Here is a 25,963-nt window from a genome sequence, read left to right as displayed (position 1 = left end):
ATATACCTTCATTTAGATATGGGTTACCGTACCTAAACGTTTATGTTGAGTTGGCTCAATAATAGTTAACCGAAATTAGCCATATGAACACTTTTATCTTAGTTGTATTCATCTAACACTTCTAGATTAAATATTAAGATCAATCAATCATGAAAGATAATCAAATGAATCTAATTGTGTTTCAAATAAAGTTGTTCAATTGTTCAATATGTCATAGAAATATATATGAACAAATTGAATCGAAGTCGGTTTTATTCATAATCATACAAAGTACTTATACAAGAATCAATTCATGAACATTAATCCACGGTTTGCAAATATTGCATTCCTTAAATCATAAATGTATTAGTTCATGAGTACATGACGGATTCTAGAACTTTACCACTGTGTTCGCCAACCAAGTACGCAAACAGCAGCTCCGTACCTTGGCCTAGTCAAACCGTTCGCAAAAAACTATCCCGGTCCCAACTCAAGTAAAACCGTTCGCATACTAGGTACGAAAACAAGGTTCCCAAACCTGCTCAGGTAAAACTTTTCGCATACTAGGTACGCAAACAAGGTTCCCAGACCAAAATCATTAAAAAACAGTTCGAATACTAGGCGTGAATACCGTGTTGTATCCAGACATTGGTAAACATTCCAAACTCTCATTTCAATCATCGAAACATCCTTGGAAGACGACAATGGTTGTCTCGCACAAACCATTAGCTTCAAGTAATTTTTAAGTTATCGAATGATAAATACGAAACTTCCCAAGCTAACATCAAATGACCGTCTCATACAAATCATATAAGATGTTCAAGGTAATTTTCACATGATCATCTTTTGACTTATATTTAGTTTCCAACAATAAATTGTTTCCAACTAAACTCATCAAGAATATGATTAACATAGTTAAAGCAAAAAGCTTCCAACACATATTTCAAGAAATATATAAGCGAGATAAACTCGGCTCGAAATATCAAATGTGTATAATATAAAAATATATGTAGCTATACGACTTAGTCTCATTAGAAGATAGAATAAAATAGACTTCTGAGTGATAGATAAGTTTTAGTCTTCATATACCTTTTGTTAATGAAGTTCCTCCAAGCTCCTCAGTAGATCTTCGTCTTTAATTTGTGAACGCCGTGAAGTCTAAAGATCAACTACACATTCTATCCTAATCCGAAACATAGCTATAAGTAGACTAGAAATCAAGTATATAGATTTGATCAACTAAACTTGACAAACAAGCTTGAGATAGCAACGCTTGCGAGTTCGACCGAGCAGTGCTCTAACATTTATTACTATGTGATATCATCTAAATAAGTTGATATGAGGAGTTGCATTTTAACTATGTTATTATGTAGTATCTCCATCTTCCTTAAAACTTGGGATATCTTTTAGTTGTATACATTATGATCCTGCGATTTTCGTACCTTTGTTAATTTTATTGACGAAAAGGGGGAGAATTATTTAGTAGTTTCATACTACGTACATATGGTTTACGGATCATTATGTAAGGGGGAGTGGATCATTTAAGCAATAGGTTTTACATATTAAACAAAAGATGTAAGTATTGATTAAGGGGGAGAAACATATCACCGTAGTATTACTTTAGAGTTTAGATACAATTGAACTTTGGAGAGAATATAATAATAATACCATGTTTCTGTATAACAACAATTGAGAATATTTGTTTTTAAAAAGTTGTCATGGAATCGGTTCTTCAACAACAACGATGTTGAGTTGAACACGTTCAGAATCATTGCAACTTGAATTAACGAAGAGTTCAACGAGAGTTGGAGAAACCAAGGAAATCAAGAATAGTGGAGGAGTTTTTCGAAAACTTTATTTATGTTATCCATATGTATTAAATAGTTTTGTCACTAAAATTGACAAAGGGGAAGATTGTTAGAGCATTGCTCGGTCGAACTCACAAGTGTTACTATATCAAGCTTGTTATGAAACTTAGTTGTCAAAACTATATCTTGATTTCTAATCTACAATTAGTTAAGTCTCGGTCTAGGATAGTGGAGTTGAGAAACGAACCAGTCATCATTTGCATTATATCGTTTGAAGGCGAAGATCAACCGAAGCTTTTGGAGAACTTCATCAATAAAAAGTAAGTGAAGACTGGACCACCTATTTCTCAAGTTATATTCACCTTTCTATCCTTGAGATGGTTGTTGCATAACTAATTAGACTTGCTTGCATAGACAAGAATTCCGAGACGAGAACTAATTATTTAGTTTACGAATTTTTCGAAATATAATGACTAAGCTTAATGAACATTTGTTCATACTTGATCAAATTCAATGGAGAATAATTTATTGATCGGAACCAAATCATGATTCAAGTTTATCATTCGAAAATAGCATGGAATGGTGATGTTATTCAGGAATGTTTCGAATTGATTTAGAGAAATATGGAACTACTATATTCGGAATACAAGACACTGGTATCAGTCATACAAACTGAGAAAACTATGATATGTCTGAAGCCGTATTACATGTATTCGTACACGTATCGGTGTAGCTATATATCGACTTTCATATTTGTATATACATATTCGTATGTACATCATGGGAAAATATGTTTGTTTCATGATCCGGATAGGAATGTATATTCGTATACAAACCATTTTGGAACTATGGTAAGGGAACCGGGTTAAATAATCAAACGGGTATGCGAGCCAAAACAATTATATAATCTAGAACCAGTTTAGTACCCAAGACGGTACGCAAGCTGAATGTTCTGTGAACTCCGGAACCGGCAAAGGTCTTAACTTTGCAAATTGGTACGTGAACTAAAAATTTCTGTAAACTCCGGAACTTTGAGTTGGTTCAAAGTTTGCAAACCGGTACGTGAACTGAGAAGTTCTGTAGAGTCCGGAATTCGGTAATTGCATAAGTTTGCAAACCGGTTTATGAACTGAAAAGTACTGTAGACTCCGGAACTCGGTAATTGGATATAAGTTTGCAAACCGGTCCGCCTACTATGACTTAGCCGATTCACGTAATTGTACTTTGTACATTTACAAATTATGTCGATTATGATTCAATTGTGATTAAATTATTTCTATGAAGTAATTTGCATTTGATCAATTCTCTAATTAACACTAGACTCATTTGATCACATGATTGTGACTCAATGTTAATATCTTAGTGAGCATGAAAATGAGTGTTAAGCTTTTTAAGTTCAAATCGGCTAGTTTCGGCTAACCATTTTGAACATTGTCTTTATACACGGTTCGGTTACGGTTTACCTAACCATAGTTTATATCTTGTATATGTGAATAAGATTCAAAGCTTTCATCTAACGGTGAATATTGATTGCTTGGTTCCAAAGCTATCTTAGCTTAAACCTAAAGCAACCTAGGCTTTGAAATCTATATAAGGGGAACTCTTGGAAACTGGGATCTTTGAATCCTGACACTACTTTTTGGTGTGTCCTAGTTGTATATAGAGTCGTCCTCTCCAGAAATCCTTTTAGATTTTAGCGACTACAAAAACTTTATTGGGATTCGTGAAGCCAAGTCCGTTATCTCTTATCTTGATAACTTGAGTATCCTGATCTTGATTATTTGTAGAGCCTTGCTTGATCAATCAAGATAGATAGTAATTCACAAAGTCTCTTCGTCTCATACTTTGTTGATTCCGCAAGTTTTATACTTGTGAGGTGGATAATAATCTAGGTTGCACTTCGGGTTGCATAAGTCCGGATTTTGAGGATAACCAAACTTTTGTCTAAGTTGCTATCGATTTCCATCACCTGGATCTTTCGTTTGATCTGATCATCCGTTTAGATCGTAAATCGGGAAATCAAACATAGGCTTAATCTGTGGGAGACAAATTTGGTTTAAAGTCTTCAATTGAGTTAAAGCAACTCTTAGTTGGTTTGATATCGTCTAAGGGATCCAATTGCGCGGAGTCCTGTTGGGATTCAAGAGGCGTAAGGAGCGCGACTGTGCCTGAATCAGTGAGAGACTGAGTTCGGGCTCAAACACATTCAGACTGGAGTCATTGGTAGTAGGCTAGTCTCTGTAGTGGCTTAATATAGTTTGGTGTTCAATATGGACTAGGTCCCGGGGTTTTTCTGCATTTGCGGTTTCCTCGTTAACAAAATTTCTGGTATCTGTGTTATTTATTTTTCCGCATTATATTGTTTATCTTTATAATTATAATTGAAATATCACAGGTCATGCAGTTATCAACCACAGTAGATAGGTCTAACCTTGTTAGTTGGATAAGACTTGATTGATCCTTGGACATAGTCTTTGGTACCGTCCAAGAACTGTCTTTGTAGTTAGGTTCACAAATTCAATTATGTAAACGTTCTAACAACAAGAGAGAGAGAGAGAGAGAGAGAGAGATAACTCTAGACACATTCCTTGATTCAGTTTTTACTCTCGGAATTGTGTTGAGTTTATCCATACAGATTGCCTAAAAAAAAGTATGTGGTGTATTTTAGTACCCAGCACTTTCAGTGGCATAACAATGTGATTATCAAACTGAAATACCCAAGGATTTTCAAGATTAGGTAAACTAGAAATGCAAATGTTCATGAACAATCGATATCAATTGTGTTTTAAGAGATGATTGGAACTAGTTGAGAGTATCAATTTGTTGAAACTTAAGCATGACTGAAGGAATGTGTCCTGGCAGTTGGAGGAGGAGGAATCTATGAGTGGAAAATTCGAGATAAGGGAAGTTTATAAAATGTTGGTGAAAGATGATGAGTCATTTAAGTTTATAAACAAGATTTCGAGTCCTAAGATACCACCTAAGGCGTATCTCTTTTGTTGTACTACTTTACATCAGTCCATACCGACCAGAGAATTTGTACATGACTTGTGCATCCTGTGGGTGTGGTTTCGACTATGTTCATGTTGTGTAATAAGGAAGATGAGACGATTCTACATATGTTATTATACTGTGAGTTTGTACATATTGTATATATTAATTTATACATGACTAGTGGAGTTTATTGGGTGTGTGCTAGAGACATGAAAGGGAAATTGGAAGTCTGGATGAAAATAAGCTACAAGGAAGAAGAAAGATATAAGGTTGTTGTTACAGTTTGCTATTTTATGAGAGGTATAGAATGAACGAAACAAGCGCGTCCATGATTCAATATTAAAATCTGCAAATGATGTTATTATGCTTGTCAAGCAATTGTTAGTTCCTAGCTATCTTTAGGCGACACTTTCAAAGGCATCACTTTAAATCAAGTTTTACCGCATTGAGAGAACGTAGTAATTTAGTTTGTTGTTTCAAAGAGGGTGGCTTTCATACCTTGCTATGGTCAGTTCTCGGTAATAATTCTCTCTTTACAACCTTCTTTTGTTCAAAAAAAAATGAAGAAACAAAAACTTGTGCAGAGTCAGTCCCTTAGTTAACACTTATGCATGACGAGACATGAGTAGTAGGTCTTTGCCGGGGCTGGAATATAAACCCGTCACTTAAAAACATAGTAGGTGTGCTTTTGACGAAGATGGTAGGTAATCATGGATTTCAGCATATATGGGATTCTCTGTTAATGGATAATTTAAAAGTCGATAGGGATTCATGCTCTTATTTAATCATTTTTCTACTTACTTTTTCACTCTTTTTGGTCTGTTACACTTTATTTAATCCATGGTCTTGCCTTTGTGATGCTTTGTTTCGCGTTGCTTAAGAGGGTACACCACCAACTTTTTCGTTCAGTAACTTGTATACACAAAATCTAATATGACTATAAGTAGGTCAACTGACCGTTGTATAAGATTGTATATAGATTTTGTCTATTTCTCTTCTACAATCAATATGTATAGAAGAAAGGTCCTTTTACCTGATTGTCTAGAAGAGTTCTTGGAAAACCTCAAAAATCAATATCCAAGATCAATCTAGTATGTACCCAAATTGTACAAGAACCGAATTCCAACAATCATGAGACTTGTAATCCATCATTCAAGATATGAATTCAATCAGAACACGTATTTTAGGATCTCAATCAATAAGGGCTCGAAAACTAGCTATATTGATCACCTACTACTTGTGATATTCTTATTATAAATATAAACAATATTATACGGAAAAGGAAATAACACAAGGCACCGGAATTTTATTAACGAGGAAAATTGCACTGGTAGAAAAAACCTGGGACCTGGTCCGATTTGAACATCATACTGTATTGAACCGCTACAAACACTAGCCTATCATCAGACTTCGGACTTGAGTGCAGTTGAGACTCAATCAACACTCAGAGCAATTCAGCTTCAGTGTATATCTCTGAACCCAACGCGGTTCAGCACACTTGATTCCCTTAGTTGACGTCTTTTATATCCAAAGTGTTGCTTCAGCCTCAATAGAGACTCGATACTTATCTGTATCTAACAGAAAACCTATTGATTTCTCTTCAGATATGTTTCTATCAAGGTTTGGAAAAAAAATTTCCGTATACAAGTCTACCAAACCTCACGGATTCGTAATACTTACACTCTTCTCAAAGAGAAGCCTAGATCACTATCATCTCACAAGAAAAATCCAAACAAATCAAAGAAGAGTCTAGATATATATCTTATGGAATCATAAAGTTTGAGGTAAAAAGAACTTTGTGAATTCTATCTACCTTGTTCATGATCTAAAGTCTGTGAACTTCAATAACCAGTAGAAAAAGATCCAGTTACAAGAACTATCGGGTAAAGAGATAATCTCGGGCTTCACGAATCCCTAAGTGAAGTTTCAAAGTCGTAACCTAATATAGTTCCGTAAAGAAATCTAGGTTATAGAGTCTGACTTTAACTTTGCAACAAAAGTGCCAGGGTTTGAGAAATCCATCTGCTTATTTACAGATTTTAAGGCTACAAGTAGCTTTGAATTAAATCTAAGGTATATGCATTATAGTCTGGTTAGTAATTGAACCGTGCACAATGAGTTCAAAGGACTAAGAAATTCTGTGAACGTCCAAGCAATAATGGTGTTCATGAACACTCAAGACTAAATAATCCACAAGCCCAATAAGAAATTGTGAATGAAGTTGTCTTATAAGCATTTATGAGAGATATATGAAAACTGTAAGGATAACTTAATAATTACTGTACAAAAGTACAACAGGTCCTTAGAAAATAGTGTCCTTTTTGATTTCTTAAAATTATACAGAGACAGTTCAAAAGTGAGTGGTGTGTATATCGGGTTACATACCCTTGGACAATTCGTGAATTTTTGCCTTTGTTAAACACAAGGTATACATATTGGGTATACATACCTTTAGGCAGTTTGTGAACTTTTGCCTTTATTAAAAAGTTACAGAACTATGTCGATATTGACATGGTATATACATTGGGTATACATATTGTTGGAAGTTGGTGTACTTTGCCTTTAAATTCCCAAGGCTACATAACTATGTTAAATATGACATGGTATACATAACCCAAGCAGTTCGTGTACTTTTTCTCTCATATTTAAATTCAGAAACATTCCCAATAGACGTAGGTATAAATACTAGGTACATATGATCAAAACAGTTCGTGTATTATTTAAACGCAGTTCGTGAACTATTTTCTTGGGATTTTCCAAAGATCAATTTAGACAAAAATAGTTTGTGACAAATAAATTATTCTAGACTAAGATTTCTAAAGATCTATATATAAACTTCCATTGCTTGAAACACATTTCGAGATCTTATATAAGATAAGCTTGAACTAGATTTTTTTTTTTGTAATATTACATCTACTAAAATCACACGACATAGTTTCATAAGATAAAATAGTAGATGCAATAAGTAAATAGGAAAAGTCACTCTTTACATACCTATTTGTTGATGAAGTTCTCGCAAATTTCTTCGTTTCTCCAGTCTTATCTTTGAGAGTATTCCATGAAATCTAATACTCAATTATCATACTCCAATCCTAGTCCGAGACTTGAATTTATTAGATTGGAATCAAGATATAATTTTGTACATCCAACATTGACAACAAGCTTGAGATAACGAAACTTGTGAGTTCGACCGAGCAATGCTTTAACATTATCTTTAAGTTCAGATATATTTGGTTGGAATTCCATCGTGTTTGTTATTGAAATTGATAATAAGAACTGATCCAGAATATTGAGGATTTTCGGTTGTTGTGTTGGTGTTGATTAGTCCCACTAAATATGTAGTTTTTGAGTTTGCAAGTTTTAGAATTTCCCATTTTTTTTATCTTGTGTGGATTGGTGACGGTGATCGGTGAGATTTTATCGGCTTGGTTGGATCAGTCATTTAGTTTTAAAGGTCGTCGGTTTAGTTTCAAGACTCATGTGGTTTTTCTTTATTTTGGGTTTGACCTCTTCTTTCTCTCGTTGATCGGTGAGATTTTATCGGCTTGGTTGGACTAGTCATTTAGTTTTAAAGGTCGTCGGCTTAGTTTCAGGACTCATGTGGTTTTCTTTATTTTGGGTTTGACCTCTTCTTTCTCTCGCTAATTGCTTGTTTTAGTTTGGCCAATTTTTGGTTTAGGTGTATATCTTTTGCATGAATTCAAAAAGGTATGCTCTCGTAATTGGTTCATTGAGAGCTAATTCAAAATTGCGAGGAGTCATCTTGTGAATCCCCGTTATTTAAATTTTACTTCTCGTTGAACCCAATGTCCAACCATACTAAATTACACACTTATATTGACGATGTCGTAAGAGCGCAGAATAAATTTTCCTGTCCCGGTAAATAACTTCAAAATAAATTCTCTGTTTGGTCATGTCTTTTTTGTTTTTGCAATATCTAGTCGAATCAGATCATAGTATGTTTAAATTAGAATTAAATTTGAGAGTCAAGTAGTAATTTATAATTTATTAGGTTTTTCATTGTATTAATTACTTTTAGTTTTGTTAGTCCAGTATTATTCTAGAGGAACTTTTTGTAGGCATTATTTGAGTTTTTATTTATATAAGTGTTATCCTATAAAGCACATTTTGTTTGTCTTAGACATAAGTGCTATCAACCATCAAATTACTGAAGACTCTTACTATAACTAGGATGATAATGTTGCTCTTCCAACTAAAGAATCAATTCAAAGTATTTATTATGGATCTAATAGGAAAAAAAGAAGAAATGGACAGGTGTTGTTCGGGCAACACACCACAACATCTGGATTTAGACGCCTCAATAGCATCTCAGAACAATTGCATCGGAACTCACTACCAACAACCAAGTTACTATCGGCATTGCCGTGTTCGTCAAAAGTACAGTTTTTTTTAGGAAAAAAGTCATCGAAGGCCAATGTACCCTCGATAACCTAAACAATATCCACCTCACCAATTCTTACATTTACCCCCAATGTAATTTTGATCCAGAGACTGCTGTCACTTTCTGTTATGCCGTCGTATTGCAAAATATTATTGGTATACTAATCCATTTATAATTGATAGCCATATGCGTATCACATACCATAGTGTTTTTTTATTTGATAATCAGGGAACCTTTTCATTAATGGTAATTTGAGGTTACAACGAGGTTAAAATCAAAATAATATGATACACAGTGTAGATGGTGAAATTTAGACAAGGGGAAAAAATATCATTTCAAGACTAGATACAAGTGGTAATTTCACATCTAGGGGTTGAGTCATCATTCAGAGCCAATAATTATTTTTAAAGTTCAGCAAAACTAAAAGTAAGAGAGAATTGGGCATCTAAACGAGTCAGGAAGCCAAGTTTGATCCTCATTTCCAAAAAACAAGCTCAGCCCTAAATGACAAAATCCAACTCTCTCGGGAGAGGCTAAGCCCTTGGCCGTCAAGGCACTAATAGCCACGGTTTGTAGCAAACGTCCCCGACGAAATGTTGGCCATGACGTCGTGATCCTTAGAGTACATCCTCGACGGACTACTGGTCACGTAGGTACTGTAAAGCGTAAAACGTCCTCGGAGGACTTATGAACCAGAACAACCATGGTCTCATCATGTCTTCGTGAGACACATCTAACTGTGGTGTCATGATCCCTATCATACGTCGCCAACGGATTACTGGTCACGTAGGCTATGTAGATGTATAAGAACGTCTCCGACAGACTTATGACCCAAAGTAGAGATATTTACGTCTCCCGTAAGTACGACTCGTCCCTAGTTGAGACCAAGGACGACTGATTCCTAGTACATCATCAGGAGATACACTGGTCACATCTACTCAAGGCTCCGACTCGACTTACTGAGGCTTCCTGAACAATTCAAAGTATATCCCCGCGAGATATACTAATCATGTCGGTGCCACAACATAAACTCAATCTAATTGACTCCTAGCACATCTCCGCAAGATACGTTGGTTAAAACAAGTGAACTGAGTTCTCGCTTTGGGCGCGCAGGCCTCTCATTTTGTCTTAACCGTGTCCCAGCTGACTATGAAGAAAATCAATCTCATGAGCTAAGCCTCAGTCGGCCTCATGGTGATTATATCCAAACTAGATCGTATGAAGAGTCTTATGTCAGGCATAAGCCTCTTTTTTAGCGTCTCAAACACACTTAGGGTCAGTAAATTGAGTCTAAACGATACATGTCTATCCAAAAACGTGTACAAGCTTTCTTGAGCTCCTCATGCTCAACAAATGGACCCATGGGGAATAATACGACCTTCACATGACTTACCTAACCGGCCATGAAAAGGAGGATCCCAATCTCAGCTTCTCTCACACTCTGCAGACGATCTCTAAGATATTTTCTGCCTTTTCACGTGACTCATCCCAGTCATGCTCGTAAATCAAGAAAATATATCTCTACCTTGGCCGACTTAGCTATAGGGAATATTTATCTCTCTCATAAAACCCAGTATGGAGAGATGAGGGACCGACCAAGGAGTCATGGGACCGGCCCTTGGTGGCCGTGGGACCAACTGATGGTTGGTTGAGCAAATCCCAAGTTGGTTGGAGAGAGTTTGGACCCAATATGATTTGTTGAGAGATAATTAGGTCAAAATTATGAAAGAGTGTGGGACCGGCTTCTTGCAAGCCTAAGGGCCGACCTTGTTTGGTCAAGGTGGCATGCTCATGTCTCCATACTGCCCGCGTCTCAGTCCTGAGAGTTTTGATATTTTCTGATGCGCGTTGAGCAATACTTTGGATTTTCAGAAGAGTTTGATCTTGACCGAAACTCTCGATTTTGCTCGAATGAGCAAGTAGAACTTTGCTCATGCAACCGATATTTTGAGAATATAATAATATTTTAATTTTAATGTGAGAATCCTAGTCGGTCATGTGACCAGTTAACATTTTGGATTTTTCATGGTTTGAGCAATATTTGAGAAAATATTGAAAAACTAGGGTTTTCGCTCAAACGATGGAGTTTCATGAGATGAAAGAAATAATAATATGAGAAAATAAGGAATTTCAAGGTGTGGGACCGTCCACGACTAGGGCACGGCCGGCCGGCCGGCTAGGTGACCCCTTTCCCTATTTTTTACTATTTTTCATCGTTTAATGGAAAGTATGGAGAAACTAAGAGTTTTGCTCAAACGAGGGACTTTGCTCAAATGAAGGAGTCTTCATGAGATGAGGGAAAATAACAAAATAATATAAAATAATCTAAAAAGGTGCGGGACCGGCCATGGCGGCATGACCGACCGGCCGGTGGGCCCGGTCCCCTAAGGCGCCTCTTTATTATTTTATTAATATTATTTTCCTCCCCATTTTGCATAGGTTTCCTCGTTTGTCCATATTTTCGAATGCTCGATCGTGCATTCGGGTGCTCATTTGTGCAAAAGTACACTCGCACCATTTTCTCGGGGCTTACTCGGTGGTGGCCCAGATGCCCGATTGTTGAATATTTATTACTAATCCATGAAATTCAGATGAGAATCAGTCATGAAACGAAGCAATAAAATTAATTGAGTATCTATTACTAATCCATAGAATTCAGCTGAGAATTAAGGGAACAAAGTAATGAGATAAAATGGTTATCTAATACTAATCTATGGAATCCAGCTGAGGATCAGCCATGCAACGGAGTAATGAGATAGAATAGATAATTTTCTAGGAATTCAATTGATGAATGACACGCTAGAATTAATCTATTTGCAGAATCGATATGAGAAAATAGAAGCATCATATTCGTTCTGAGGGGTGTATAGTCAGGGAACAACGAGTAACGTGACGTCTTGAAGGCGTTAAGCTCTCTAACAAACATTATGTCTAGGAACCGCCCAATCATTAAGAGATTATGTACACGGCCTCTCTACGTAGTCAGGGAACAACAAGCAGCGTGACGTCCTGATGGTGTTAAGCTCTCTAGTCGCCCGATCATTTTGATTCTATGTATAGGTGATGATAAAATGTGTGAAGCGTCGAACGCTCAGCTGAGAGACCTTTCGAGAAACATATTCATCATAGCTCTGAGAGGAATGTTCGCTCAGTCAGAGATCGTGAAATGGTTCACAAATCATAAAATATGAATCGTCATATACATTCCTGAAGCCGGTTCAGAAACATGCAGTATCATGATTTTACGATTTTGACCTTTGTCGAAAATCCACCATCAACACAAGTAATCTTTATCTTCATCGACATTAGATTAGAGAATTCAACTATAAATAGTCTTCTATTTCTCAAATATAAACACAACTTTCTCATAAATTTTCTGAACAATTCTTCTTCAAACTCTAGAATTCTCTGATCTCTCTCTTCATCTGCTTCCTTCTGTAAGACCGGCCTTAAGCCTCTTTCTCTGTGACTGAAGCAGCCTTTGAACGACAACTGAGAGTGGTTTAGGCGAAGAATGTTCGTTCCAACCTCCCTTAACTCACTCTCGAAGCCCTAGAATCCCACTTTTAGCCTCTCACCGATTTTTAGGTAACTACACAAAGATACAAAAGCATACCATAAAAGTCCAATTCCAATAAATTCGATGAAAGCAAGAGAAGGATTACCAGAGTAATAAAAATACAAGTATGAATAAGATCCGATTAAATCGGAGGAAGAATGGTTCTTCTCGGAATTATATTCCAACCATTTTGATTGTTTTTCTTCTTTAGAAAGATGCGCTCCCAAAATATGAGTGATTTGCTTAAATCTCTTGCAACTAGGGGCGAATATTTCGTCCTCAAAAAAACCACCTATGAATATTTCGTCACCGGATAAATTAATGATGAAAATTTCGTCGTTGGAGACAATAGAGATGAAGATTTTGTTGTTCGAAAACATCTCTTTGATTTTGATACCCAAATAATAACCAAAAACCGCTATTAAAGCGTAGATAACTTTTAAAGAGAAGATAAAACCAGCACAATGTGTAAGTAATTATGAAACATTGTAACAACTAAATAAAAGTAACTAACTAAACTAGCAAGAAAAAGTGAAGAAATCTGCTCAGATCTAACCCAAAATGGTATAGATCTAAGCAGAAGAGGAATTGTTAGTGGTGTTTTTGTTGGAGAAGAAAAAAGAGTGAGAGAGAGGAGAGAGAAAATTTTATTTTGGGTATTGAGTCTCATACCCTAGCGTAATGACTCTTTACTAGTTTAATAAATTTCATGCTTCAAAAAAAAAAACAAAACAGTACCACCTGTGTTGTTGGCGAGCGACATCGGTATTCAGAAAATCTCAAGACAAAAATACCCCGGTTAGGTTCACGCAAATATAGCAAGCTTTTCTGTTTTACGTAAAAAAATCATCCAGGGATGCAATATCGTCATTCATTTAAATAACCTCCATAATGCGTTTTATTTGAGGCCTATCACTACAAGATAAAAAAATATTTTGAAGTAAAATGGAAAACCCCTTAGGAAACTAGTTTACTTAATTGGCTAATTACCCCTAATTAATTAGTGTTAATTCGGGTGATTAATTGATGTTTAATCTTGTTAACCTAGAAATCAACTAATCTTAATTTATCATCAATACATGATTTTTTTTATTTGTTTTGTGAAAAAACTCAACCTAGAATTGTATATGTTCATGCACACATGGAAAGATTGTCTACGGTCGGTTGATATAGTTCCCCATGTGTACCGATTGTAAAACTAAATTCAAGAGTTTTTCTATAAATTTCATAAATTTCCTTATCAATCGATTGTAAATCTGGGCCTTTCTTCGACCGTTTTGCTCATAACTTCTTTATCTGATGTTAGAATAGCCTTATTCTTTTTGCGTTCAACTCATATTTTTATGTTTTATAACATAAATATAAAAATTTATGGGTTTGTGAAAAAATCCAAACATGGTTAATGAATGGTTGATATATGCATTAGCGTATACCGATTGTGGTTGATGTGATGAATCGGTTTATGTAAGTGTACCATATCTACCTATTCCGGGGAACATCAAGAAAAATCGTTATAAGTTAAGTCCTATATCAACTGATTCTGGTTGAGTTTCAGAAAAATTTGATGAGAAAATTTTCAGAAATTCATAGTTAAATCATTGATGAATCCCTCTTAAAAGGAACAGATTAAAGGGATTTAACTCGATCACTCAAATTGTTTGTCGCCGAAATATAAAAAACCAAAAAAGAGGAAAACTGAATCATTGTTTGGGATTAGGTTTTAGTTTGTAATTGTGATGGAAATTGAAAAAAAAAAGAAGATTTGATTCAAGATTATTAATAGAAATGATTAAGGTTTTTGTATTTGTTTTAGATAATTAGATTTATTGAAGCTTGTGTAAAGGGTAACTTATTATTTTTAACACACTTTAGACACCTTGTATCCCCTTCTCTAGGTTGGTGGAAGAAATTGATAGGCCTCAAATAAAAGGCATAGGCCTCAAACTAGGGAGGTTAAATAAGTTATTCTAAACAAAAATGAGGAAGAATTCCTTCACACTTTAATTCTCACACTACCTCACACATTGGACGCCATTTTTGTGAATAAAAATCAACCGGTTACGAGTTAAAGCTAATATTTTGGGGATATATTCCTTTTACAAAGCTCTACATACCTGCAGAAAATTAGCGCATTCCGAAATGTATAACGCTATCATCTACTGATCCGTTGATTTTCAATGGCTCATTTTCAATGCAATATATGGTGATGTTATACGTTTCGGAATGCGCTAATTTTCATTTGGTGGGTAGAACTTTGTAAGAGGAACAATATCCCAATTTATTTTTTATTTTATTTTTTATTTTTGGTAATTCAATTTTCATTAATGGAAATCATGATTACATGGATCTCAAGTACATCAAATTCAAAATCATGATTACGTGTACCTCAAGTACATCAAATTCAAAAAGTAACAAGCAACAACACGCTTGGAGTGGTACATGATTGAAAATTCCGACAAGGAAAAGAAAAAGAATTCCAAATACTGACCTAATACAAGAATGCAAGAACCGATTGAATAGGAGAGAAGATGGTCTTCATAATTTTTATGGACCATTTGATATATCGTCTTCGTGATGAAGTAATGCTCCAATGGTATAGGAGTAATCTGCAAATTTGTTGACCGCAAAACCGAGAGTAACCTGATTCCGGGGATGCATTTGAACAAACATATAATCAAGATCAAGTAACCATTAAAATAAAGAGCAGTGCTGTCCCGCGCAGCGACGCGGAAAGCCTCAGTAAGCTAGCAGATTACAAACCCTTGGATTTTAATATGCATGTATTTTTACCCTTTGATGATGGGTGTACAACTGTTAGTGTACTTAATTACAAATAAGCCCTTACGTTAGCTTATGAAAATTAAAACAATCTACTCTTCTTTCGTACGTTTTCCAAACTTCCCCTACGTTGTCTCTTCTTTTTTATTAGACGCTTCCATGGACGAATAACAGTTACTAAATCTCTTTGATTCTAACTAGTTTTACAATTCATCACAACCCCTTCTTCAGGTCATGAAAATAAATTTCATAAGAAGAAGATGAACATAAACTTGATTCATTATTATGTGAAACTATACAGCTTCAAAGAAATTGATGAGAAGAGTAAAAGGATGAACAAAATAAACAACGACAAAAGTTTATATGATCTTGAGTTTGAAGAATCAAAAGAGTTATTGGAATTAGGTTTTCATAGTTGATAGATCTTAAAATTTGGGAACAAAATTTCTGTCGTGGAAAAATAATTTAGATTTCGGAAAAACAATTAAATTTCTTCATAAATTTAATATAAGGAAAGAAATCATTGGTAGATGTGGAATCATGACAAGAGGTCTTGGAAGAAAAACCCATTAAGTTTTCCAAACCAGAGGAGGTCTTTATCTTCAACACAAAAATGCAAGGTACTGAAAGAACCCCTTTAGTTTTAGCTTGCTCCTCTAAATTCGTTTTCCATTTAAAAGAAAAAAAAACAGTAAAACAAACCAATCAACCATTGTTAATTTCTAGCAACATACTCAACATCAATCCTATATAGAATTTCAATGATAAAGAAAACATAATGTTGTTCTCTTTGGTTTCAGTGGAATTTAAGTCGTTCAAATAAAAGGACACAGGATTAAATAAAATAAATTAATAAATAGAAGGATCTATTTTTAATACCATAACTTTACTTTTCTGGAAAAGATTAAGTAAACGCAATAAAAAATGGTGATCCATATAACCCAAGGGTTTGTAGCCCACTAGCTTACTGAGGCTTCCCGTGCAGCTACGCGGGACAACACTGCTCTAAAATAAAAGAGAATCACCATAAAGGTGAAGGCAACAGTCACCATGAAGGTGAAGACAAAATCACCATGAATGTGAAGAAAAGAAGCCGAAACCGGCAAACAAAGCAAAATTAAAACCCTAATAAGAAAGAATCATGTTACTCTAAAAACAAAAACACAAAGAAACTAAGATCCTTACTCAGATCTAGCCCTAAAATACATCCCAAAGCGGGCGGTAAATTCAGTCTAAAGCTAAATACTGGCGAGAGACCAATAATGAACAAGTACCGTGAGGGAAAGAAGAAAAGAACTTTGAAAAGAGAGTCAAAGACTGCTTGAAATTGTTGGGAGGGAAACGGATGGGAGCCGACGATGTCGGATGCCGAAAGGTGATGAGCCGGTCCGTCGATCGACGCGGATTGAGACGGGTCCCAAGCCTGGGATGTAGTCATGCCCGCGGATACGTCGTCGCCTAGATCGTGGTGGGAAGCACGCGCCTCACAGCGTGCCTCTGGCAACAACGTGCTCCCGACGTCGACTTGTGGGTTCCCTATTCAGCCCGTTATGGAACACAGACCGAAGATTCTGACATGTGTGTGAGTCCATGGGCGAGTAAAATCCATAAGGGCTGGAGGGATCCTTGTAGGTTGCACTGCCGATCGACCTAGATCTTCTGTGAAGGGTTCGAGTGAGAGCTTGCCGGGACCCGGAAGATGGTGAACTATCCATGAGTGTGGCGAAACTAGAGGAAACAGTGGTGGAGGCTCGCAGCGATACTGACGTGCAAATCGTTCGCCTGACTTGGGTATAAGGGCGAAAGACTAATCGAACCGTCTAGTAGCTGGTTTCCTCCGAAGTTTCCTTCGGGATAGCTGGAGTCCGCGGGCGAGTTCTATCAGGTAAAGCCAATGATTAGAGACATTGGGGGCGCAACGTCCTCGGCCTAATCTCAAACTTTAAATAGGTAGGACGGGTCGGCTGCTCCATTGATCTGCGTCCGGAATCGAGAGCTCCAAGTGGGCCATTTTTGGTAAGCAGAACTGACGATGTGGGATGAATCGAAAACCGGAGTACGATACCCAACTGCGCACTAGCCTAGAACCCAGAAAGAATAAGACAGCAGGACGGTGGTTATGGAAGTCGAAATCCTTCAAGGAGTGTGTACAACTCACCCGTCAAATCAATTAGCCCAAAAATTCGCAAGTTCGCAACCATTTAGTTTTTATTCACAAAAATAACGTCCAATGTGTAAGAATGAAAAATGTAAGCAGACCCTCCGGCAATTAAAAAAAATAATGTTCCATTAAAAATCGAAAATAATAATGTCTCATAGTGTAATCTATTCAATACCCTAGATTTTCCCTCGTCCCCCAGAACTTACTCCTTCAAAAAATCACTACTGCAACACACAAGATCATACAAGCCAAGATAATGGAAATCGACCCACCAGACATACCAATTCAAGATTCCGAAACCCTAATTTCTGAAACCCCCTCTTCTGAAAACCATTCTCCAGACCCACCATCAGAAAACCACATTGAAGACTCAATAGATGATAAAGAGATTACTGAATCACTAATAGACAAGTACATGGAAGATGAAGAAAATGGAAACCCATCACAAGAAACAACTCAAGTTGAAGAAAATTCTGAGAACCCTAATGATGAAAGTGGTGATCCAATTCTTCACTTAAAAAAACGTCGAAGAAGAAAGAAACAATTTCCAGAGATGATTCCATCAGCTGCAGCTGTTGAAGGACTACGTGTTTTACGTCCTCATCATAAATCACCATCAAGTGTTTATTATAGTGACAAATTGATGGACGAGATTGTTCATATGCAGATTAATGATTCTAATTCAAAGAATCGTAGACGAAGGATTGCTGATACTGCAAAAGAGGTAGATGTTGAAGCTTTAATTGCTATTTCTGTTGGATTTCCCGTTGATTGTTTAATGGAAGAAGAGATTGAATCTAATGTAGTTTCAGTATTAGGTGGTATTGAACAAGCTAATTATATTGTTGTTAGAAATCATATATTAGCTAAATGGAGGTCCAATGTTAGTTCCTGGATTACTAAAGAACATGTTTTTGAGTCGATTAGGTCAGAACATAAAAAATTAGTTGATTCTGCTTATAGTTTTCTTCTTCAACATGGTTATATTAATTTCGGATTAGCGGCAGCAATTAAAGATGGGAGGTTGAAACATCTGGGGACATCAGAAAAGAGGAATGTAGTTGTTGTTGGTGCAGGACTTGCTGGATTAGCTGCTGCAAGGCAGTTGGTATCACTAGGGTTTAAAGTTGTGATATTAGAAGGTAGAAATCGTCCAGGAGGACGTGTAAGGACGAAGAAGATGGAGGGAGATGGTGTGGTTGCTGCCGCGGATCTTGGCGGAAGTGTTCTTACTGGAATTAATGGAAACCCTCTTGGTGTTTTGGCTAGACAATTAGGGTATCCTCTTCATAAGGTGCGAGATATTTGTCCATTGTATTTACCTGATGGAAAAACGGTTGATTCTGAAATGGACTCTAGGGTTGAGGCTTCTTTTAATAAGTTGTTAGACAGGGTTTGTAAACTACGCCAGGCTATGATGGAAGATGTTAAAGATGTGGATGTTTCTTTAGGTACTGCAATTGAAGCTTTTAGACGCGTACATAAAATAGCCGAGGATTCACAAGAACTAATGCTTTTGGATTGGCATCTTGCCAACTTAGAATATGCTAATGCTTCTTTGTTATCTGATCTTTCAATGGCTTACTGGGATCAGGATGATCCATATGAGATGGGTGGGGATCATTGTTTTATTCCTGGAGGCAACGGAAGGTTTGTTCGTGCTCTTGCGGAGGATCTTCCAATCTTTTACGAAAAGACAGTAGAGAGTATTCGATATGGAAGTGATGGAGTAATGGTTATTGCAAATGGGCAGGTATACTGTGCCGACATGGTTTTATGTACAGTACCTTTGGGTGTCCTTAAGAGAGGGTCAATTGAGTTTGTTCCTGAGCTTCCACAGCCGAAGAAAGAAGCAATTCAGAGACTAGGTTACGGTTTACTGAATAAGGTTGCAATGTTGTTTCCTTATGATTTTTGGGGTGGCGAAATTGATAGCTTTGGGCATTTGACTAAAGACTCGAGTATGCGAGGGGAGTTTTTTCTGTTCTATAGCTATTCATCTGTTTCGGGAGGACCACTTTTGGTAGCTTTAGTTGCAGGTGAATCTGCTACCAAATTTGAAACACTGTCTCCTGTTGATGCCGTGGGTAGGGTTTTAACTATACTGAAAGGAATTTTTGCTCCGAAAGGGATTATAGTTCCTAATCCAGTTCAAGTAATTTGTACTCGTTGGGGTAATGATAGGTTTTCACATGGGTCTTACTCATATGTTTCAATTGGGGCCTCTGGGGATGATTATGATGTTCTTGCAGAGAGTGTTGGGGACGGTAGGGTATTTTTTGCTGGTGAGGCGACTAATAAAAGGTATCCAGCAACGATGCATGGAGCTTTCCTCAGTGGATTAAGAGAGGCTGCTAATATATTGAGAGTGGCTAACAGAAGGTCAGCAGTTCCTTCTGAGAAAACAGAAAATGTTGCACCAAAAAAGGAGGAGGTGAGAGAGGAATGTGATGATTTGGATGTTCTGTTTAATACTCCTGATTTGTTGTTTGGTAGTTTTGCGATTCTATTTGATCCTAGATCAGGTGATCTTGATTCTTTGGCACTGTTGCGAGTGGGGTTCGGTGGGGAGAAATTGTTATCTAAGTCGCTATTTCTATATGGCTTGATTCCAAGGAAACATGTCATGGAGCTAAACGAGGTGGATGGAGATGGAAATAGGGTCGGGATGTTAAATCAGAGACTTGGGGTTAGATTGCTTGGAAGGAAAAATTTAGGCAATACTGGAGAATCTCTTATTGCATGCATAAAATCTGTCAGGATGAATGTGAACCTCAATGGGGAAAAAGCATAGTGAAGATCAAGGTTTCATGCAGAGGTACTAATTAAAAAACTCTGGACGTCATTTTTTCTTTATGAAGATTTATTTTCCTTTGTGTAGGTTACTCAGACATTCTTCAGAACAATTCCTGGGTACATTTCGTGTAATTCTCATTTGAGCCCTTAATTTCTAATATTTGTCTTTAATAGCTAATTGCATGTCAAGATTGTACACATAAATATTTTGGAATGGGTTTATTTGCTCCCCCTTTGTTGTTATTACTGATTCTCATCAGTGCCACTGCGGTCAGATCAATGCTTCCTGTTATTTCGTCTTTTTTGTTTCTTTTACAAACATATTGATCATGAGTCCCGTGGGCTATTGAGGGAGACAGAGGTGACAAAGAAGCAATAATGTAGCTATTGACTTTAAAATTGGATATTCCAAAGATCAAATCTTTGTCATGGTCGGGATGTCGTTGTGGATCAATAATGTAAGAGAGTCCTTGTTGCGAGTCTTAATTCACTGTCTTACGTTTAAAGCTTCATATTTCCATGTGGCTACACATGCTAATACCTGTAGTAGCAGCTGATCTGCACATGGATGAGGAATGCCTGGACTTGAATGCTGTCCTCTATCAGTCAGCTGGCATCAGATAATTGAGAAGTGTTCCGAGATAGTTGTGCTGACGTGCTGTTGGCTTTCGTTGGTGTATCATATCACTAGAAGAAGCTGAAGCAGGTCACATCCCTCTTTAAGTAAATGCTATGACACTTGATTTCTTATTTAGTTTTAATTTACCATTAGTCTGTAGGGAACTATTATTGTATTGCTGTAAATTCTTCTCCGCAGTTACCATAATAGCTCATAGTTATAGTAAAGTTGACGAACGCAGCTAAGCTTTTTTCTGATAGGATTCTTACCTTGCATTTCCACTTTTCATACTTTCTGGTTGATTGCTTTACTGAAAATGTGAATCACCCTCATTTCATCCGTCCTTCCACTCTGCACACAAACATACATACCCCCTACCTGATATGGGTAGTAACACATCTGTTAGGCACAGAGGATATGTGCACATTCAGATTTTTCTAGCATCTTAATTTGAGTGATGTAACTTTTTTTCTTTGGACATGGTTTGACTGAGTTGAATAGTTGATGCTGTCACTCTTACTAGAGCAACATCTGAACAGTGAATATCCAACTTTTAAGTCAGATACCCATAGTAAATTCAAAGAGCATCTTTAGTTTCTCTCGTCATCTCTCTCCGTTTTCTACTAATGGTGTTTATGAGCATGACTATATCTCTTGATTTGGTTCAGCTAATGACTGCCTTATAACACAATTAAAGTACAATTACTCTGCACCATTGTATTTATTTTAACCCTTGTTTTGCAGTAGTATGATGCACACACATCCTTTAATTTCACTCAATAAATTGCTACCCATCGAGCCCTAAAGTTTGAGCATGCGATACTGGACTCCGAAAACTCGGGATATGACGCCTAACGGCATGCAGTTCGAATGATAGCAAGCGCAGGTGATATTCCCACATTGGATGTTTTGATATTCTGATGGTGATAGCTGAATTTCCCACTTACTGTAAGTCCTTAAATCATTCAATTACAAGGGGACCAAAATGCCAGTATAGATGGAGAGGTCACATACAGACATACTCACATGTAATACCACTTTTGATTGTTGACATGAAAGAGATAGAATGCAGATTAAAGCATTCATATAGGTGTAACAGTAAACCTATAGAAACCTTGTCTTTAGTATCAGCGATCTTTGAGGAATCATGTGGTTTTATCGTTTTTTGTCTTTCACAACTTTGATGATGTTGCAGTCATCTCAAGATTGAGAATCTGTGGTGATTATATGAGTTAACTCGCCGAATTATTGAAATGGTGGGCTAGCAGCATTGTTAAATCATCAAATTTGTATACTGATGACTTGAGTTTTTGCAAAGTTGGTGTTGTTGATTCATTCTGAGTCATTATCTGTATTTGGTTTTTTCTGGAGCCTAAAAGTGATACATTTATTAACATTTTGGAACTTGTCTGAAATCAAGTATCTTAATTTGTTTTAGGTAAAAACTTTGACAGAGGTGAAAACAGGAGAGCTGATAACTGAACTGTTCGGCTTGGCGGCATCAATAAAACACCAACTTTTGGTAGAGATAAAGATTGGGTCGATGTTTCCTTATTGTTTGCAAGGATAATTTACATGTAATTGGCGACGTTTAGTACTTCGGTAATCTACATGAAAAAAAAGAAAAAAAAAAGTTAATCTACATGAAACAAAGAACATAAGAGTGAAACGATCTACCTGAAACAAAGAACACAAGGAGTAAAACAAAACGATAACCTAATGCACATATGGTTTATTTATTACTCTTTATTTACTTTTGAAAGTTGTACCAAGAGCCACCAACTAATCAAGGTGGATGTGATAGCAACTGCTATCTGGTGGGTGGTGGTGGTCCAAGAAATTCTCAATCCATTGAACATGCATGATGGCCATATATGCTTCAAGAAAAACTTTTATCAGTAGGGGTTTGTGAGAAACCAAGAGCCACGGTACTTTTTTTTTTTTGCGATGTTACAAATCACAATTCTGCAGATTAATATGATTTCTGCCACTGTGTTGTCAACTAAGCGAACGAGGATGTTCATGGGGAGATATTCCCTGGAGACTTGGGGTAGGCCTTTCCTAACCGAGAAACCAAAGGAGTTGCTACTTGCAAAACTGCAAGTTCAACCAGACTCGGACCGTTTTAATGGAGAAGCCACCAGTTCTTCTAAATTAGCGTGCCTATTTATTCTCATAATCATACTTCCCAGATCAATTTATATGGCCCTCAATTGATAGATATTGACTCCGTTAGAGTGAATATCTTTGGTTGGGTATGCTACAGACCACATTAGCATGCAATAGCGTACAAGCGGGGAAGCGTCGAGCACGGTTGAGTACGAATAGTTCTTCCGCCCGCAAGTTGTGCCATAAGAAGACAACAGACGGGGGTTGAAAGAGTACCAAATTGAGGGATTTAAATGGTATCGGCACTAGGGCTGAACATGGTTTCGATTTTCCGTTGGAACCGGACCGAACCAGACCAATTAGGAAGAAACCAAACCGAACCATTTACTAATGGATTGGTTACGGTGTAGAAAGTGGAAAATCGATAGTGTTGGTTTTGGTTTGGTTTGACCACTAAAACCGAACCAAAAATCATTGGAAAATCGATTAATTTTTAAACTTAGTTTTTACCTTGATTTACAAGTATTAGATTCTACCCATTGATTTAGAGGATAAATAAAAACCCTAAATCTAATATTTCATTATAATACTCTCCCTCTTTCTCCTCCTCTTAGTCGCCTCCCTTCTCCGCCCCTAACTACAACAGCCACTGTTGCTACTCGACTTTCTACTTCCCTTCTTCCTTCTTTTTTGTTTGTCAATAACTAAATTAAGATATATTATATATCTTCTTTTGATCTCTAGATTTAGAGTATGCTTTAACTATTCTTGATTTTTTTTTTTCTGTAAATTTGTGTAAACCAATACTATCAGCAGTTACGATTTTTTTATCTGTAAATTTGTGTATTTGTTTTTTATTTGAGTCGTTTGACATAATTATTGGTTAACCAAAAACCACTGGGACAAACCGAAACCGGATGGAACCATTTGGAAACCAAACCAATGGTTAATGGATTGGTTTGGTTTAGATTTTTAGAAACCGATAGTATTAGTTTCGATTTTGGTTTGGCTAGAAACCGAACCAAAACCGGCCATGAACAGCCCTAATCGGCACACTTTCCAAAGGGAAAAAGTTGTCCCAGCTATTAAGCTTGAAAAAGCCTGAGAACCCGATTCTGTGACGTACTTTTGTTTCATTTTGTTCAAAAACCAGGTCGCTTTTAATTCCTACACTCGTACATCCACGCGCAGCCGTAAAAACTCCAAACTGGTCCTACAAACCGACAAAACTAATACGCAGAGACTAGTGGGACCCATCCCCCACATGTGACCCTTGATAATCTCCCGCATCGCACTGCATGTGATCAGCAAAGACGTACGTGGTACTATGTGACAGAGATTGTCATGACATGTATATTCTGAATGATAGAATTGTATTCAACGTGGTAAACTAGATACAATACATCTTTTCTTATATACAAGAAACATAGATAAAAAGAGAAACAAAATATACATGAAAAAGGGAACAAAATATACAAAGATATACATGCCATGTAGAAGAAGATATTATCCCAAGAGATCAGGACAATATCGTTTAAAACCCTCCCTCAAACTCAAGATGGTGCAACACACATGTTGAGTTTGGAAATCAAGAACCTTAGACGAGCCGAGGTCAATGTTTTGGTGAATAAATCAGCGAGTCGCAATTCCGAGCGAACAAATGGTAAGACAATAGTCTGTTGCTTGAAGTGATGTCTTACAAAGTGACAATCAATCTCAATATGCTTCGTACGTTCATGAAACACGTTATTATGAGCAATGTGAATAGCGGCCTTATTGTCACAACACAATGGAGTAGGTTCTGATAAATGAACTCCCATATCTTCAAGAAGCCATCTCAACCAAACAATTTTAGAAGTTGTATGAGTAAGATATCGATACTCACCCTATGCACTAGACCGAGAAACTACACTTTGTTTCTTACTGTGCCAAGAGATCAAAGAGTTGCCTAGAAATATACAGTATCTTGTGGTTGAGCGTATATCTGTGATGTCACCAGCCCAATCTGAATCTGAATATGCATGAAGACAAAGATCATAAGTAGATGAGAACTTTATACCTTGATATAGGGTGCCTTTGATATAACGTAATATCCGAAGTACTGCAGCATAATGTGTGGACCTTGGAGTTGACATGAACTGCATGACTGATATCTGGTCTTGTGATGGTTAGATAATTAAGACTTCCCACAAGCTGATGATATAATGTAGGATTTGGTAAAGCATTTCCTTCAAAGGGATTGAGCTTTACATTTAGTTCAAGAGGTGTATCTGCAGTTTTACTATCTGTTAACCCAGCACGCTGAAGGATGTCAGAGGCATACTTCACTTGTGAGATGAAAAAACCATCAGATGATTTATCAACCTCTATACCAAGAAAATACCTTAAAAGACTTAAGTCTTTCATTTCAAAACATGAACTGAGATGAAGTTTAAGAGCAGTAATTCCTTCTAAATTGTCACCTGTGATAACCATATCATCAACATACAAAAGGAGAATAACCATACCCTTCTCAGTTGATCGAGTAAACATTGCTGAGTCATATGCACTTTGATTGAATCCGTACTAAAGGATAGCTCTGGAAAACTTCTCAAACCAAGCACGCGGTGCTTGTTTAAGTCCATACAACTTTACGAAGCTTACATACTTGATTTGGAGAATGAGTCATTCCTGGTGGTGGTCTCATATACACTTCTTATTGAAGTTTTCCATTAAGAAAGGCGTTCTTTACATGCATTTGATGAAGATTCCAATTACG

General features: G+C 36.7%; 2 protein-coding genes across 2 annotated transcripts; one reads left to right on the top strand and one right to left on the bottom strand.

The window, feature by feature from the left end:
* The first annotated feature begins 17,832 nt into the window (after window positions 1-17,832).
* Window positions 17,833-20,708, top strand: LOC113331956 (lysine-specific histone demethylase 1 homolog 1-like). Its single transcript, XM_026578597.1, has one exon. The coding sequence runs from the start codon at window positions 17,938-17,940 to the stop codon at window positions 20,473-20,475; it is 2,538 nt and encodes an 845-aa protein (XP_026434382.1). The 5' UTR covers window positions 17,833-17,937; the 3' UTR covers window positions 20,476-20,708.
* A 4,445-nt stretch (window positions 20,709-25,153) lies between these two features.
* On the bottom strand, window positions 25,154-25,737 carry LOC113331872 (uncharacterized mitochondrial protein AtMg00810-like). The gene is made up of 2 exons (XM_026578516.1): window positions 25,327-25,737; window positions 25,154-25,216 (listed from the first exon to the last, which is right to left on the bottom strand). The coding sequence occupies exons 1-2, from the start codon at window positions 25,735-25,737 to the stop codon at window positions 25,154-25,156; spliced, it is 474 nt and encodes a 157-aa protein (XP_026434301.1).
* Window positions 25,738-25,963: the final 226 nt, after the last annotated feature.

The sequence above is a fragment of the Papaver somniferum genome, unplaced genomic scaffold, assembly GCF_003573695.1.
Source record: "Papaver somniferum cultivar HN1 unplaced genomic scaffold, ASM357369v1 unplaced-scaffold_128, whole genome shotgun sequence".
In the NCBI taxonomy this organism is placed as follows: domain Eukaryota; kingdom Viridiplantae; phylum Streptophyta; class Magnoliopsida; order Ranunculales; family Papaveraceae; genus Papaver; species Papaver somniferum.
Note: the sequence above shows the minus strand (reverse complement) of the source record. Positions and strands in the feature narration are given on the sequence as shown.